This window comes from Erinaceus europaeus, chromosome 6 (genome assembly GCF_950295315.1).
Source record: "Erinaceus europaeus chromosome 6, mEriEur2.1, whole genome shotgun sequence".
Taxonomy (NCBI): Eukaryota; Metazoa; Chordata; class Mammalia; order Eulipotyphla; family Erinaceidae; genus Erinaceus; species Erinaceus europaeus.
This window is the reverse complement of record NC_080167.1, coordinates 62,953,695-62,971,559: the sequence shown is the minus strand read 5'-3', so window position 1 is coordinate 62,971,559 and position 17,865 is coordinate 62,953,695. Positions and strand designations below refer to the sequence as shown.

General features: G+C 43.3%; 1 protein-coding gene across 1 annotated transcript; it reads left to right on the top strand.

Moving 5' to 3' along the window:
* Positions 1 to 908: 908 nt before the first annotated feature.
* On the top strand, positions 909 to 14,708 carry LOC103116058 (patched domain-containing protein 3-like). The gene is made up of 4 exons (XM_060192643.1): positions 909 to 2,755; positions 6,431 to 6,552; positions 8,752 to 8,897; positions 12,810 to 14,708. Exons 1-4 carry the CDS (start codon positions 968 to 970, stop codon positions 14,324 to 14,326), a joined length of 3,573 nt encoding a protein of 1,190 aa, XP_060048626.1. The 5' UTR covers positions 909 to 967; the 3' UTR covers positions 14,327 to 14,708.
* The last annotated feature ends 3,157 nt before the right edge of the window (positions 14,709 to 17,865 follow it).

Sequence of the window (17,865 nt, the reverse complement as noted above, 5' to 3'; positions counted from 1 at the left end):
TAGGGGGGGGGCACTAGTGGGAACACGGCGCCTTGCTCTGATCCTTAAGCCAAGCTCACTTTCCTGTAACCTACCTAAGACAATATGCAGGTGCATTTCAGGGTTGCTATGTAACATGTTTCCTGGGAAAGCTAAAGGACCATTGTCTGTATGATTGAATGTAATATTTCTGAGAATAGTGCTCAGTCCTTGCTCAACCTGGATAGCCAAGTCATTGGGGCTTGAAGTGCTGGGATTTATTGTTGTAAGGGGCTTTTCATCCAGTGGGGTCTCATCTGGAATGTCCAGACTAGACTTGGGGGGTTGCACTGTAAGCGTCTCCGGAGTCTCCTGGACATTCCCTGGGTGGCCTGCATAAAGCATGATAAACAACAACAGTAAGCTTTCAGAAGCGAAACCAAGTCCACCTAGCCCTCCAAGGCCTTTCCGCCAACCGGGAGACCCAGGGATCCGTCCACACAAATATCCAGGCTTCTGTCCACCACCTATCTTGGGTACGGTCTACCGTACAGGAGCTTGTAAGGCCCCTGTCCGGTTCCCTAACCAGGTCACCCGCACTGTTTTGTCACACCGCGGTCGTGGCCTGCCTATCTGGCCAGACAGGTGTGGCAAAAAGGTTAAACGCTCTTACTAAGCGTATATGTAATAATCTCTTTGCCACTTGTCTGTGAACAGGTGCAGTTCCCCCAGGTGATCCTGACAGCTGCAAGGCGGACCTGTATTGTACTCACCTGCAGGCTGGGTTTCTGGTTCTAGCTGAGCACCCAAGAGACCAGGCGCCCCACAACAGCCTGGAGGCTGGAAGAGGGGAGCGAGCGCGCCCCCAGGAAGCCGCGGGCGTCAGTTGAGGCGGCACGAGACCCCCCACCCCTGCTGGAGACCGTTGGGCGCTGCAGGCTGCGCCCCTGGCCCTCTCTCCCCCTGTCGGTCCCGAGGCCTCTGAGCCCCCTTCCTGGAGATCCAGGAGATGAGCCGCGCCACGGTAGCTCCTGCGAAGGAATTGGAGCAAGTGTCCGAGTCGAAGAGGCTGGAGGTCGGGGGACTGTCTAAAGACTCGTGGAATGAGACTGATCTGAGGTCGCTCCCCGAATACCTGCCGGAGTCTGAGTCTGAGCCAGAGCTGCTTCATAGATCCCTGAAGGAGAAGCCGAAATTGGTGCAGCTCCCGGATTACTTACCGGAGTCTGGATCTGAACCCGAGCTGCAGAAGCAGGAGTCCAAGGAACTGGACCCGCAGCCGCGCCCTCAGTCTCTGCAGAAACTCGAGCCGGAGCCAGAGCCGAACCCCGAATCCTCGCAGGAGACACGACCCGAGCCGCACCCTGAAACCCTGCAAGAGGAGAGGTCTCGGGGCGAATCCCTTCAAAAGGCAAGTTCCCAGGGTGAACTCCTGCAGAAGGCGAGTTCCCAGAGTGAACCCCTGCAGAAGGCGAGTTCCCAGAGTGAATCCCTGCAGACGGCGAGGTCTCTAGGTGAACCCCTGCAGAAGGCGAGTTCCCAGAGTGAATCCCTGCAGACGGCGAGGTCTCTAGGTGAACCCCTGCAGAAGGCGAGTTCCCAGAGTGAATCCCTGCAGACGGCGAGGTCTCTAGGTGAACCCCTGCAGAAGGCGAGTTCCCAGAGTGAATCCCTGCAGACGGCGAGGTCTCTAGGTGAACCCCTGCAGAAGGCGAGTTCCCAGAGTGAATCCCTGCGGGAGACGAGTTCTCAGGACGAATCCCTGCTGGAGTTGAGTTCCTACAGCGAATCACTGCCAGAGATGGGATTGTACGGGACATCCCTGCAGCAGGTGAAGCCGCTACCAAAGTCCCTGCAGAATATGGACGAAGTCTTGGAAGCATATCTAGCGCCATATACCGATTCAAACGGGGACTACGAATTACCTGTACCGCTACGGCGGTCACGGACACAATTAAGCCCTTCCAAGGAGGCCTTGGAGCTCTCTCCATCTATGCCCCCAGCCGCCCCCTCGAGGGAAAAGCCTGCGCCCAAGAAGCCCCGCCTCCACACCGACTGCCTGGAGGCCCAGCTCTCTCGCGCCTTCCACAGCCTGGGTTGGGCAGTCGGCGCGCACCCCTGGATCTTCCTGCTGGGGCCCCTGCTGGTGACGATGGTCTTAGGCTCGGGATTGATGTTCCTGTCCAGCGATCAAGAGGAGGACCTGGAGGCGCTGTACACCCCAGTGGGGAGCCCCGCCAAGGCGGTGCGGCTCTTCGTCCAAGAACATTTCACCTATTCCAACGATTCTTGTAGCTTCTCCTACATCAGAGAGAGTAAAGAAGTCAACTTCGTTTCTATCCTGGTGATCTCCAACACTGACACGGTGTTGGACAGGGCGACTTTGTCAGAGATCAAAACACTGGACAACATCGTGCAAGGTCTATCCGTGACCATGAAAAACGGGAGCCACTTCTCCTACCGAAAGTTGTGCGCTGTAGACAAGCGCAGGTGCGTGCCCTCCAACCCGTTCCTGTTCGCCTGGCGGGTGAACACTAACATGGACTTGAAGAGCCTCACCTACCCCATCCACAACCAGTCGGGCCAGCCCATCTACCTGGCCGGCAATTTGGGGGGAGTCACCTTAGGTCAGAGCAGAGGAGTGAACCGGCTACTCCTGAAAGCTAAAGCCATGAAGCTGATTTATTTCCTGGTAACTGAGGACAGAGAGTACAATGAACACAGCAAGAAGTGGCTGGTCAAATTTCTGGACCAATTTGAAGGCATTTTCAAGAGTTTAGCCTTGAAGAACATCCAGGTACCTGGCGGCTGGGATCTTGGAAGAAGAAGGTGGGGATGGTTAGACCTGTTCCCAACACCATCTGATGGAGGACCACTGTGTTTGATACTTAGGGCAGCTTTCCTAAATCCTTGGTCTCACCCTCAAGGTCTATGTGTGCAGCGCACTCCTCTTCAGGTTCAGTCTGGTTTTCTAGACAGATTGTTCTGAAACACTTGCTCTTATTGAAAGGCTTTGCTGTTTCTAGTTCTCTAAAGCTTGTTTCTGGAGTTCATTAGAGCACAAGGATTTTAACTACAGACCCATGGTGTTGTTAGAGGGAAAAAAAGATAATTTAGGGACAGGTGGGGGCTCACCAGATAGTGCGCACACATTACCCTGCACGAGGACCTCACCCACCCCATCACGCCTTCCCTCCCTACCTGCAGGAGGGAAACTTCACTAGTGAGCACAGCTGCAGGTGCCTCTTCCTCTCAGTTTCTCCCCCCCCCCCCTTATCACCTTCTCTCTCATTCTCTCTCCTTTTTTTTTTTTTTGGCTCCAGGGTTATTGCTGGGCTCGGTGCCTGCACCATGAATCCACCGCTCCTGGAGGCCATTTTCCCCCCTTTTGTTGCCCTTGTTATTTATCATTGTTGTTGTTATTATTATTATTATAGCCATTGCTGTCTTTCTGGATAGAACAGAGAGAAATCGAGAGAGGTTGGGAAGACAGAGAGGGGGAGAGAAAGAAAAGACACCTGCAGACCTGCCTCACCGCTTGTGAAGTGACCCGCCCCTCGGCAGATGGGGAGCCAGGGACTCAAATCGGGATCCTTGAGCTTTGTGCCATCTCCTTCTTTCTGTGTCTCTCACCTCTATCAAGAATAAAGGACACTCTGGGGGAGGGGGGAGGGGTGGATGGAGGGATTTGGGAGCTCTGGTACATGAGAGAAATGGAAAATGACCTTATGGAATGGTGGAATCATGCAGGCTAAGCCCCATCACTAGTCCTGATGGAAAAAAAGAGAGAAGGGGAGGGGAGAGACAACAGTATTTCTCAAGTGGGCTACAGCACAGTCCTGGGCAGAGGCCAGCTGCTCTGTAACTACTGGGCCAGCAATCTTTATGTTATCGTTTTGACCAAAGCACTACTAAGCTCTAGTTTATAGGGATGCTTGGGATTTAATTTGGGACCTGCCAGAAACTTTCTAATGCTGAGAAATAAGTTAGATGAATGAGACACCCACAGGGAAAAGTCTAAATACCAGCCCTCTTTGAATTATTTTTTAACAAATAGTAAAAAAAATTAATAATGATGATGACTACCTAATAAAAAACTTCAAAATGTCACAACTACCAGTTAGTTAGGATGATTTCAAAGCTTTATTTAAAACACAGAGTTTGAATATTCACAAGTTTTGAATTTTGATTTAAAAACTTGTAATGCTTGCCATAAATTCATGGGAAGAGGTGACTGATGTTACCTTTACTCTAAAATCAGAACTCATGTATTTTTTCCTTTTCTTTTTTTATTTTTTATATTTATTTATTTTCCCTTTTTTTGTCCTTGTTTTATTGTTGTTGTAGTTATCATTGTCGCTCTTGGATAGGACAGAGAGAAATGGAGAGAGGAGGGGAAAACAGAGAGGAGGAGAGAAAGACAGACACCTGCAGACCTGCTTCACCGCTTGTGAAGGGACTCCCCTGCAGGTGGGGAACCGGGGGCTCAAACCAGGATCCTTAAGCCCATCGTTGCGCTTTGTGCCACGTGCGCTTAACCCGCTGCGCTATCGCCGGACGCCCATCCTTTTCTTTTTTATTTATAAAAAGGAAACATTGACTAAACCATAGGTAAAAGGGGTACAACTCCACACAATTCCCACCACCAGAGCTCCGTATCCCATCCCCTCCCCTGATAGTTTCCTATTCTTTAACCATCTGGGAGTATGGACCCAAGGGCATTGTGGGATGCAGAAGGTTGAAGGTCTGAATTCTGTAATTGCTTCCCTGCTGAACATGGGCATTGACAGGTTGATCCATACTCCCAGCCTGCCTCTGCCTCTCTGTTTCCCTAGTAGAGCAGGGTTCTGGGGAAGCAGAGCTGCAGGACATATTGGTGGGGTTTTCTGTCCAGGGAAGACTGGTTGGCATCATGTTAGCATCTGGAACCTGGTGGTTGAAAAGAGAATTAACATACAAAGCCAAACAAATTGTTGATCAATCATGAACCTAAAGGCTGGAATAGTGCAGATGAAGAGTTGGGGGGTCCTCTATTTTGTAGATAGCTAGTAGGCATATTTTAGTTATATTCCAAAGGGCCTGTGGCTATACTAGTGTTTTTTTTTTCTTTTTTCCCCTGAGCCTAAAATCTGATATGCAAGTGGATCCAAGTTATTGTCTGGGGAGATGATGTCATGGCTGGGAAAAGGACCAGAAAGCTGGATCAGGGAAGAGAGTAGCCCCCTAATATGGAAAAGGGGTATAAATATTGTTGACTATAAACCCCATTGATTTGATGTGATCTGGGGCCCATAATTAGCTTAGGAGCCTGTGTGACCTCTGCATCCCTCTAGATCTGAGCTCACATCCTGTGGTCATGAGTAGGAACATTCCAAGCTGCCCAATATCGGCCCATCTTCCTCAGGTGTAGCACAGAGTATGTTGTCCAGCCTCCCTTCGGAGGATGGAACATTCTCTACCATTGTTGATCCAAGTTGAGGGCAAGGTCCTATGGGCACCCACAAAGAATCTATTGTGTTGTTCCTGATAGAGATGACTGGTAACAATGGAGAAAGGGATTTATTCAAGGTCTAGGCCCATCATGTCTGTTTGGGAATCTCAGGACTCCCCAGATAGGGCCCCAGCTGATGGGGTGGCCTGATAGCGACTAAAGAGCCATTGTTAAAGTATGCCAGTCTCTTGCCCTTACTCAGCTTTTGCAGTCCTTACTTTGATGAGGTTAGCTTTGGAGTGAGTGAGAGAACTGTAATAGGAAGTAGGTGAGGAGGGTATCTAAGTCTAAGTAGACACTATTTCATTATGAACTTTACACTGACTCACTAGACTGTTGTGTACTTCTTTTTTTTAAAAAAAAAATCTTACCAGCAATTAAATATTAATTTACCAAATTACATGTCAACAGGGGTATAATTCCACATGGTCCCCACCACCAGAGGTCTGAATCCCAAGCCCCTCCATTGAAAACTACCACAGTTCTCCAAAGGTTGCCGATACAGGCTAACTGTCATCTCTATAACTATCTGTCTACATCTGTACATAATTGCCCCTCCTTTTTTTTTTTTTTTTTTTTTTTTTTACAAATCCAGCAGTCCTCTCTTCCCCTCCAAGTCACACATAACCCTATTACTACATGCAAATATCTCTCCCCTTTTGTCCTCTGCCTTTGGGACCTCATGGAGCTGGAGTTCAGGACCCTCTTATCCTCTTCCTCCTATCACTTCTCCCCCACTGGGAATATGGATCAAAGTTGTTTTGGGGGTGCAGAAAGTAGGAGTTTTGGCTTCCGTAATTGCTTCTCCACTGGAATTGGGCATTGGCAGGTCGATCCATACCCCCAACCTGTTTCTATCTTTCCCTAGTGGGGTAGAGAGCCCATGTATCTTGAGATTTTATTAAATTTTAATGTTTCAATCAGTAATTTACACAAATATTTGAATTAAGAGTTACTGAAATGAGTTTATTTTTATGGCAGGTGGTCTACTTCACATCACTTTCTAGAAAACTTGAATTTGAGGCAACTTCTAAGACAGTGATGCCTTTGTTTCACTTGGGGTACATTCTAACAATGGTATTTGCAGTCATATCCTGCTACAGGTAAAGCCCTTTTCTTAGTTTAAATGGAAAAAAAACTTTAATAAAACACAATATTTTATCATAAATGTGCCATTACATATTTTAAACTTGCAACTTGGGGCAACAGTTACAACCACACTTTTGTGCAATCTTTGGAGTTGTCCCCAAGCTTCCCCATTAGCCCAATATGCAAAATTATGCAACCACTGAGCAATAATTACCTATAGCTTCTTCAGCCCTAGTTAGTCTATACTATACTTTATAAAATTCATCGTTTTTGAGAACGAGAGAGATTCCACACAAGTGGAATCAGATAGTTGTCTTTATGAGTGACTTATTTCACTTAGCATGTTTTCAGAATCCCTTCATAGTGTGGCATGTGTCACATGCATACCACTCTTGCCCGTTCATCTGTTGATTGACACCTAGAATGTTTCCATATTTGGTTACTGTAAATAATACTGCAGTGAACATTGGCATACAAATAATATTAGAACCTGTTTTCAATTCTTTTCAGACTCTACCAGGAGTGAAATTGGTGGATTGTATGGTAATTCTATGTTTAGCTTCTTTTTACATTGTATTTATTTATTTTGATAGGATAGAAAGAAATTGAAGGGGGGGAAAGAGGTAGAGAGGTAGAGAGAATGAGAGACACCTGCAGCCCTGCTTCATAGCTTGTGAAGCTTCCTCCCTACAGGTGGGGACTGAGGGCTTGAACTAAGGTCCTTGCACATGCTAACATACACATTCAATCAAGTGCCTGTCCTCCGACTTTTTTTTTTAGTAAATATTTTTAAAATATTTTAGTTACTTTGTTTTAATGAGAGAAACACAGAGAGAAAAATAAGAGAGACCAGAGCACGCTCAGCTCTGTCTACTGGTGGTGCTGGGGATTGAACCTTGGACCTCAGAGTCTTCAGTATGTTCCTTGTCTTCAATTCTCTCCCCTAATAAAAGTATCAAGAGACAGGTATCAGTTATTTATTTTAAAGCAGTTAACTAAAAAGTAGATCGTAAGATCCAGGAAAACTTTGCCCTGTGCACCATCCAGGTTCAAGCCTGGTTCCCACTGTACTGAGGAAAGCTTTGATGCTGTGATATCTCTCTACCTCTCTTGTCTCTGTAAAAACAAACAAAAAATGGAATATAAAGAGAAGGGTTAAAAATAACAATAAATAATAATAATGCTAGGGGTTGGTAACAGTATCTTAAAGTGCAATGTGCTCATTGAGAAGGCAAAGCACTGACATTAAGTACTTGAAATATATATATATATATATATATACCCATTATTGTTGGTCCTACAAAGAAAGAAGAAAATGGGATGTGTTACTTAAAATGGTCTACATTTCAGTTTTCCTGGCACTTACTATCTACTTCACCAGCAGAAAGGGGTCCTGAAGCTGAGGAGGCTTTCATATGTTTGTTAAGCACACCACACACTAAACTAACTCCACTTGTTACTGTGTTCTTTTCATACCGCTTTAAAAATCAGAGTGGAATGAACTATTTCTAGGTTCTGAAATGTTAAGTCAGTGGATTGATGCATATTTACCTGCATAGTAATCATTCAGGATTATCTGACAAAAGTACAAATACTCAAATTTGTGTTTTTATTTCACTTGATTTGAAGATAGTTCACAGGAATAAAAGGTCTGCAGAAAGTTCCGACAGTCACTGCCCAAGAAATTTCTGGCTAGGTGTCCAAATCAAGAATGTTATTGGGGGCTGGGCGGGTTAAGCACACATGGCATGAAGCGCAAGGACTGGTGCAAGGATCCAGGTTCAAGCCCCCAGCTCCCCACCTGCAGAGGGGGTCACTTCACAGGCAGTGAAGCAGGTCTGCAGGTGTCTGTCTTTCTTTCCCCCTCTGTCTTCCCCTCCTCTCCCCATTTCTCTCTGTCCTATCCAACAACAACAATAATAATAACAACGCTAAACAACAAGGGCAACAAAAAAGGTAAAAAGTGGCATCCAGGAGCAGCGGATTCATAGTGCAGGCACTGAGTCCCAGAAATAACCCTGGAGGCAAAAAAAAAAAGAGAGAGAGAGACAGAGAGACAGAGAGACAGAGAGAGAAAGAGAGGGAGAGAAAATGTTATTAATGAGCCGGGCGGTGGCACACTGGGTTAAGTGCACATAGTAAGAATGTTATTAATGGAATTTCAGTATAGAAGCTGTCACAAACTTCCATAATTTTTCCTTTGACATTTGCAGGGTTAACTGTATACAAAACAAAATGTGGGTTGCAGCCTTTGGAGTGATCACTGTTGCCCTGGCAGTGGTGACCAGCTTTGGTCTCTTGCTGTACATTGGGGTGCCATTTGTGCTCATAGTTGCAAATTCGCCATTTCTTATCCTAGGTGAGTAAAAGAAAAGCTGAGATGACCCTGGGTGTGTGGCAGGGTGGGAAGCACAATGAAGCCTAGATTAGCCAAAATAATTCTACTTAGAAAGTTCTGGGAGTTGGGCTATAGTGCAGCCGGTTAAGAACAGGTGGCGCAAAGCACAAGGACCAGCTGTAAGGATCCCAGTTCCAGCCCTCGGCTCCCCACCTGCAGGGGGGTCACTTCACAGGCGGTGAAGCAGGTCTGCAGGTGTCTGTCTTTCTCTCCCCATCTCTGTCTTTCCCCTCCTCTCTCCATTTCTCTCTGTTCTATCCAACAACGATGACAACAATAATAACTACATCAATAAAAAACAACAAGGGCAACAAAAGGGAATGAATAAATAAAATAAATATTTTTTAAAAAAAGAAAGTTCTACAGATTCAAAATAAGGTGCCTAAAAGAAAGGTCACAAAACATGAGCAGATGGCATTGTACACTCCTCACACAGACACACACGCACACTCACAAACAGATACTGGGCTAGGAAGGCTGTGCCAGTGTTAGCACAACAGACTTCCACGCCTGAGGCCTGGACTTTCCAGGTGCAATCCCAGAAACACTATGGGCTGTTTCTCATTTAAATATGTAAAGAATACCAGGGGCCTGGAGGTGGTGCACCTGGCTCAAACCGGGATCCTTGAGCCAGTCCTTATGTTTTGCACCATGTGTGCTTAACCCGCTGCACTTCCACCCAGCCCCCCATCTTTTAATTTAATGAGCTAATGCCTTAACCTGAAAAGTAAAGTGAGAAAAACAGCATTCTAGGGATACAACACAGCTTAGCAGGAAAGTGTGTGTGTGTGTGTGTGTGTGTGTGTGTGTGTGTGTGTGTGTGTGTGTGTGTAAATTATGCACTCTGGTGTCATACAACACTGATAGATGCCATGAGTAAACAGGGAGGTCCAGGTTATACGTGAAGCAACAGTGCTGTCTGGGTGTGTTTGTGCATTACAGCAAAATGGCCCATGGGCTCTCCAGGGATCTAGTGGGATGAAAGACACAGTGCTGCTGATCCCACTTCACCTAACCTCCAGACAGCCAGGTTCCTGATCTCACCATTAATGCTCTCCGTGAAAACTAGGTGTGTAAACAGACACCACAGAAATTCAACATATCACGTGAGGCTTCTATGAACAACTATATGCCACCAAGCTGGAGAACATGGAAGAAATGGATGAGTTCCTAAATGCCTACAAACTTCCAAAATTAAATACAGAGGAACTAGAAAATATAAACAGTCACTCACAGGCAAAGAAATTGAAAGACAACAAAAAACTTCCCAAAAATAAAAGTCTTGGAACAGATGGTTTTACAAATGAATTCTACAAAACCTTCAAAAAAGAACTAACACCTCTACTTTCAAAACTCTTCCAAAAGATTGAAGACACAGAACTATTCCCTTCCAGCTTCTATGAAGCGAACATCACTCTAATGCCAAAAGCAGATAGGGATACAACAAAAAAAGAAAACTACAGACTGAAATCTCTGATTAAATAGATGCTAAAATACTGAACAATATTCTAGCCAACTGGATACAGCAGCATATTGAAAAGATTGTTCATCATGACCAAGTGAGGTTTACCCCAGGGATGCAAAGTTGGTTTAATATATGTAAATCAATTAATATGATCCACCATATCAATAAATTCAAGGCCAAAAACTACATGGTTATATCAGTAGATGCATAGACTAGGCCTTTGACAAAATCCAACATCCCTTTATGATCAAAACGCTACAAAAAATGGGAATAAATGGAAAATTCCTCAAAATAGTGGAATCCATATATAGCAAACCTGTAGCCAACATCATACTCAATGTTGGAAAACTGGAAGCAGGGCTGCCCATTATCACCATCACTATTCAACATAGTGTTGGAAGTTCTTGCCATAGCAATCAGGCAGGAGCAAGAAATTAAAGGGATACAGACTGGAAGAGAAGTAGTTAAACTCTCCCTATTTGCAGATTATAAGATAGTATACATAAAAAGGCCTAAAGAACCCAGCCCAGCAGGAAGCTTTTGGAAATTATCAGGCAATACAGTAAGGTGTCAGGCTCCAAAGTTAACATACAAAAGTCAGTGGCATTCCTTTATGCAAATACTAAGTTAAAAAGAAATCCAGAAATCAATTTCTTTTACTATAGTAACAAAAACAATAAAATATCTAGGAATAAACCTAACCAAAGAAGTGAAAGACTTGTATACTGAAAATTATGAGTCACTACTCAAGGAAATTGAAAAAGACACAAAGAAGTGGAAAGATATTCCATCTACATGGATTGGAGGAATTAACATCATCAAAATGAATATACTACCCAGAGCCATATACAAATTTAATGCAATCCCCATCAAGATCCCAAACACATTTTTTAGGAGAATAGAACAAATGCTACAAATGTTTATCTGGAACCAGAAAAGATCTAGAATTGCCAAAACAATCTTGAGAAGAAAGAACAGAACTGGAGGCATCACACTCCCAGATCTCAAGTTGCATTATAGGGCCACTGTAATCCAGACTGCTTGGTACTAGAACATTAATAGACACACCGACCAGTGGAATAGAAGTGAGAGCCCAGAAGTAAGCCCCCACACCTACGGACATCTAATCTTTGACAAAGGTGTCCAGAATATTAAATGGGGAAAGGAGACTTTCTTCAACAAATAGTGTTGGAAAAATTGGGTTGAAACATGCAGAAGAACAAAATTGAACCACTGTATTTCACCAAATACAAAAGTAAATTCCAAATGGATCAAGGACTTGGATGTTAGACCAGAAACTATCAAATACTTAGAGGAAAATATTGGCAGAACTCTTTTCTGCATAAATTTTAAAGACATCTTCAGTGAAACGAATCCAATTACAAAGAAGACCAAGGCAAGTATAAACCTATGGGACCTATGGACATCAAATTAAAAAGCTTCTGCCCAGCAAAAGAAACCACTACCAAAACCTAGACACCCCTCATAGAATGGGAGAACAAATGCTGGAGAGGCTGTGGGGACAAAGGAACCCTCCTGCACTGCTAGTGGGAATGTAAATTAGTCCAACCCCTGTGGAGAACAGTCTGGAGAACTCTGAGAAGGCTACAAATGGACCTACCCTGTGACCCTGCAATTCCTCTCCTGGGTATATATCCTAACGAACCCAACACACCCATCCAAAAAGATTTGTGTATTCCTATGTTCATAGCAGCACAATTTGCAATAGCCAAAACCTGGCAGCAACCCAGGTGTCCAACAACAGATGAGTGGCTGAGCAAGTTGTGGTCTATATACACAATGGAATACTACTCAGCTATTAAAAATGGTGATTTCACCGTTTTCAGCCGATCTTGGATGGACCTTGAAAAAAATCATGTTGAGTGAAATAAGTCAGAAACAGAAGGATGAATATGGGATGATCTCACTCACAGGAAGAATTTGAAAAACAAGATCAGAAGAGAAAACACTAAGCAGAACTTGGCTTGGAGTTGGTGTACTGCACTAAAGTAAAAGACTTTGAAGTGGGTGGGTGGGGTAGGGTTCAGGTCCTGGAACATGATGGCAGACAACCAAGTGGTGTTGTGTTGTTCTGTGGGACATAGGAAATGTTATGCATGTACAAACTATTGTATTTACTGGTGACTGTAAAACATTAATCGTCTAATAAAACAGGTGTGCAGGATTCAATAATAGCGGTATGCACTGAGCACAGAGTTAGCACAGAGAAAGGAGTGATGGATTCTGTTGTGGATTCAGAGGCAACCAGAGAAAGTGGCATGTAGGCACAAACTGGGTAAGATGAACAAGATCTTAAGAGGTAAAGAAATGATGAACTGAATCTACATAGAGATGTTCAGACTTTTAATGGGTACTAAGTATGAAAATGGTGTCTCTCTTGTTAACAGGTGTTGGAGTTGACGACATATTTATCATGATTTCTGCCTGGCAGAAGACCAGCCTTGGACATAACATCGAAGAGCGAATGGCTAATGCCTATTCAAAGGTGGCAGTGCCCATTACAATGAACACTGTCACCAATGTCTTGGCCTCGTACACATGGATTATGTCCTCATTCAGTGCCATCCGATACTTCTGCATCTATACAGGAACATCCCTGATCTTTTGTTCCTTGTATAGCATCACCTGCTTTGGAGCAGTTATGGCCCTAGACGGCAAAAGGGAAGTAACATGTCTCCAGCACATGACAAAGTCGAACATAAAATGTAACAAAAAATCTCAGATAAAAAAGCTGTGTTGTTACTCAGTAGATTCTACTAGCGAAGACAACACTGAAAACCATCCAATCCATTTGTTCTTTAGAGATCATCTGGGTCCTTTTCTCTTTCACCCCAGGTCCAAAATTGTTGTAATGGTTCTATATGCTTTGTACATGACATGTAGTATATTTGGGTGTTTGCAGGTAAAGGAAGATCTCGACCTCCGGAATATGGCAAGCGATAGTTCCTACATCAGATCGTATATAAATGTACATAATCAGTATTTTTCATATTATGGCCCCAGGGTTATGGTTGTTGTTAATGGAACTATTGCCTATTGGAATAAAAAGACCAGAGAGAAACTGGAAAAATGTCTGAAAGATTTTGAAAACAATGACTATGCAGATGAACATCTTACAGAGTTTTGGTTACAGGGATATACCCAATACATGGAAGCTAACACACTTGATGTCAATAACAAGAATGTTTTTATAAACAATATTGACAAATTTTTTAACACTTTTCCAGATTTTATGTATGATCTCAATATTACATCTTCACATAAAATTATTTCTTCCCGGGCCTTCATTCAGACCAAAAGAGTGTCTTCTTCAAGTAATCAGACTACCATGTTATCTCAGTTCCGAAGCATAGCCAACAGCTGTGAGATTCCCTTACTGGTGTACAACCACAAATTCATATATTATGAACACTTTCCTGCGATTATAGAAAATGCTATTCGAAATGTCATTGCTACAGTAGTAATTATGTTCCTTGTTTCCTTGTTGTTCATCCCTCACCCGGTGTGCTCCCTTTGGGTGGTTCTTGCTTTTGCTTCTGTGATTGTGGGGGTGACAGGTTCCATGATTTACTTGGATGTCAATATGGATTCCATAAGCATGGTCACTCTCATCATTTGTACCGGGTTTTCTTTCCGTTTTTCTGCATACATATGCTATCTATATGCTTGTACTTCCATGCCCTCAGCAGAGCAAAAATCAATCGAGGCATTGTATCTGCTGGGCTACCCAGTGTTACAATGTGCGCTTTCAACAGTATTATGTACGTGTGGCTTAGCTGCAGCTAAGGCCTACGTCTTCAGGATGTTTTCTAAGATTATGTTTCTTGTTATGGCATTTGGGGCTCTTCATGGCCTAATTTTTATTCCGGTATTCTTAACCTGTGTTGATTGCTTATTTTGGTGATACGCATTTTATGATGAATGCAGTGAACGTGGGAAGGCCTTTATTTTGCAACGTCACCATTTAGTTTGGCAAAGCATTACAGACAGTCAGGAGTAGGTCTGACTTACTTAATGAGTTTTGTGTTTGTAAAACATCTGTCTAAGAATGATAATTTCAAATAAAAATGAAAAATAGTGATAAATATATTTGGACTGAAATACTTAAATGTTTCCATACATAAAAGTATAATTAACCTTAACACAGTCAAATTATCCTGAACCAGAAATCTAAACCATCTATAAAGAATTTATTTTCAGTAACATATAGGCCACAGAGAAGCCTGTTGATGTAGTCACCAAATTAAAATTTGCTAATGATAAAATACAATCTTGAATTATATTAAAACTATGAGCCAACTAAAAATACTAAGAGCATTCATAATTGGAATCCCAGAATAAAAGAAGAGGGACAGTGTGGCAGGAACACATTTGAAGAATGATTAAGGGTCTGGGTTGTAACGCACCAGGTTAAGCGTACACATAGTACAAAGTGAAAGGATCGTTCAAGGACCCTGGTTCGAGCCCCTGGCTCCTCACCTGCAGGGGAGTCTCTTCACAAGGGATGAAACAGGTCTGCAGGTTTTTATCTTTCTCTCCCATCTCTATCTTCCCCTCCTCTCTCAATTTCTCTGTCTTATCCTATATTTAGAAAAAAAATAGAAAAATAGCCTCCAGGAGCAACAGATTCACAGTGCCAGCACCAAGACCAGTGATAACCCTGGAGGCAAAAAAAATAAAATAAAATACTTCCAAATATAATGCAAAATACAAGCAACAGATTCCTAAAAATTAACACACTCAACAAGACTCAATAGAAGAAACACCATGTATAATCACATCGTAGTCAAGAATGATAAAGGTAAAAAGATAGCAAGAGGGAATGAAAGATATAATCCACAGAACAATGTAGCAAAATAATGAAAGTTGTGTAATGGGGCATTGAATATAGATCGGGAGGCTAGAGCTGGGGGTGGACTCAATCTGCCTAGTCCTAGGCTTCTGGGGGTAGCTTTGTAGTTACAGACTTAATTATTAGTAATTGATTTGTACATATTTATCACATGTGGTGCTCAGTCTATAACAAATATATCTGTTTTTACATGGGTAGTACGTATCTGCTCATAGAGGAAGACATAATAAACTTTTAAAATCCAGTATGGTGCATGGCATTCCTGATCTGATTTTACTTATTTTCCTAATATCAGTTAGATCGTTCGTTTTTCTCTTTTCATGTAGAGATTTGAAAAAGAGAATTGGTGTAGGACCCAGGAAGCAGCACAATGAGGATGGCACTGAACTTGGAAGAATCAGGTTCCAAGTTCAATCCATGGAATCCCATATGCCAGAGTAATGGTCTGTTTCTCTTCCTCTCTTGTTAGTCCTTCTTCGACTTAAGGCATTAAAAATCCAGTAGGTGACGTCATTATTTAAATGATAACCAACGCTGAGTAGTCTGTAGGAAAGACAAGACTTGTTGGCATGTGTTGGCATGGAGCAAGGAAGTTCTGAAATGGACTTGGACTAGACTTGGTGTATTGGACCAAAGTAAAGACTCTGGGGTTGGGGGGGGGGAGCAGAATTCAAGTGCTGGAACAGGATAGCAGAGGACCTAGTGGGGGTTGTATTCTTGGGTGGAAAACTGAGAAATGTTATACATGTATAAACTATTGTATTTACTGTTGACTGTAAAACACTAATCCCCCAATAAAGAAATTTAAAAAAAGAAAGTTCTGAAACATGCAAGAAAGCTGGAGAAGGTCTAGAGGACAGTGTCTCCACAATGAGAGCAGACAGGATGATATCTGAGGAAACTCTGCCTGCATATAAGTCACATGACTTTTAGCTCTGGCACTTTCCAAAGCTTATTTCTTCTCTTTCATTAATAATTCCCAATGATTTTTTTGTACCACTTTGTTGAGAAAATACTAATTTGCAGGATTTGTTGTCACAGAGGTACTTTTTTTTTTTACAGAGGTACTTTTTGTCATCTCCCCAAGACAGGTGTCAGTACCCCTCAACCACCACCAAATTGTCCCCCTCAACTAGAGAGCACTAGGGCCCCCACTCCTCTCTCTCCCTTCCTGCCTCCCCTCTTTTGTATCTTTAGATCTGTTGAACTACATCACCATTTACTAATGTTTCTCCTTGTTCTTCCTGAAGACTTGCTGGTGCTCACGTGGAGTGGCTCCAACCTGGGGGTGGGGGGGTAAGCCTCTGACCCTCCCTCACCAGCTCTAGTGGCTGTGTGAATTAGAAAGAGGCATCGGGAGATATTCTGGTACAAACATCTGTTTATTTGGAGATGGGTACAGGATTTTATACTAAGTTAAACAAAGAATATTTTACACATATGTCAGAAATTACAGGTTTCTTAAAGGTCAGCTTGCCCCCATGGTAGGGGCTAGGTATGACAAGAATTGATGAGATACATAAAGGTCAAGACAATTAGTCTCCATGATGTGGGCAAGTTAATTATCCAAAGATATTTGAGAGAAGCATAGGGGTTAAGCCAGTAAGGTGAGGTAGAGAAGAAGAAAAACAAAGCTTGATGTAAATCACAGTTATCAAATGGCACAAGGAAATAGGATATGGGGTCTCACTGCTGGGTACTGGCAGGGGTATATGATAGAGTGTGTTCTCCTATATGAATCAAAAGGTGAAATTAGAGTGAACGTGTGAACTTTGAATGACTATCGTGAACTTTGAGTGAATCCTTAAGCAGGCAGCCATTTGGCCTGCTAGCAGGGAGAACTAATTGTGAGAGGCTTGTAGGCTTTCTGTGAGCTTGAGAGACTAACAAGGAGAAACTGAGTCTGGGAGACTTTTCCCTCTTGACTCATCTCTATAAGGAGAGAGGCTGACAAGTGGGGTGTCTTTCCAGACCTCCATCCAAGGATGGGAGCGTTCCCCTAAGCTCTACCAAGCTTTCACATAGTCCCACAAAGACTATTTTTAATATGTATTTATTTATGAAAAAGAGAGCCAGAGCATCACTCTCGTATATGTGCTTCCAAACATCAAACTCAGGATCCCATGTTTGAGGGTCCAACACTTCATCCATTGCAGTAACCTCCCAGGATATCCGACAGAATTTTTTTTCTTTTTTTTCTTTTTCTTTTTTTCCCCTCCATGGTTATTGCTGGGGATTATGGAATTTTTTTCTCTTTTTTTCTTTTTTTCCCCTCCATGGTTATTGCTGGGGCTTAGTGCCTGCATCACAAATCCACTGCCCCTGGAGGCTATTTTTTTCCTTTTGTTGCCTTTGTTATTATTGTTGTTGTTGTTGTTGCTGTCATTGGATAGGACAGAGAGAAACAGAGAGGACGGGAAGACAGAGATGGGGAGAGAAAGACATACACCTGCAGACCTACTTCACCACCTGTGAAGTGACCCCCCCTGCAGGTGGGGAGCTGGGGCTCAAACTGGGATCCTTTTGTTGGTCCTTATGCTTTGTGCCACGTGTGCTTAACCACTGCACTACCGCCCAGCCTCCAGAAGAAA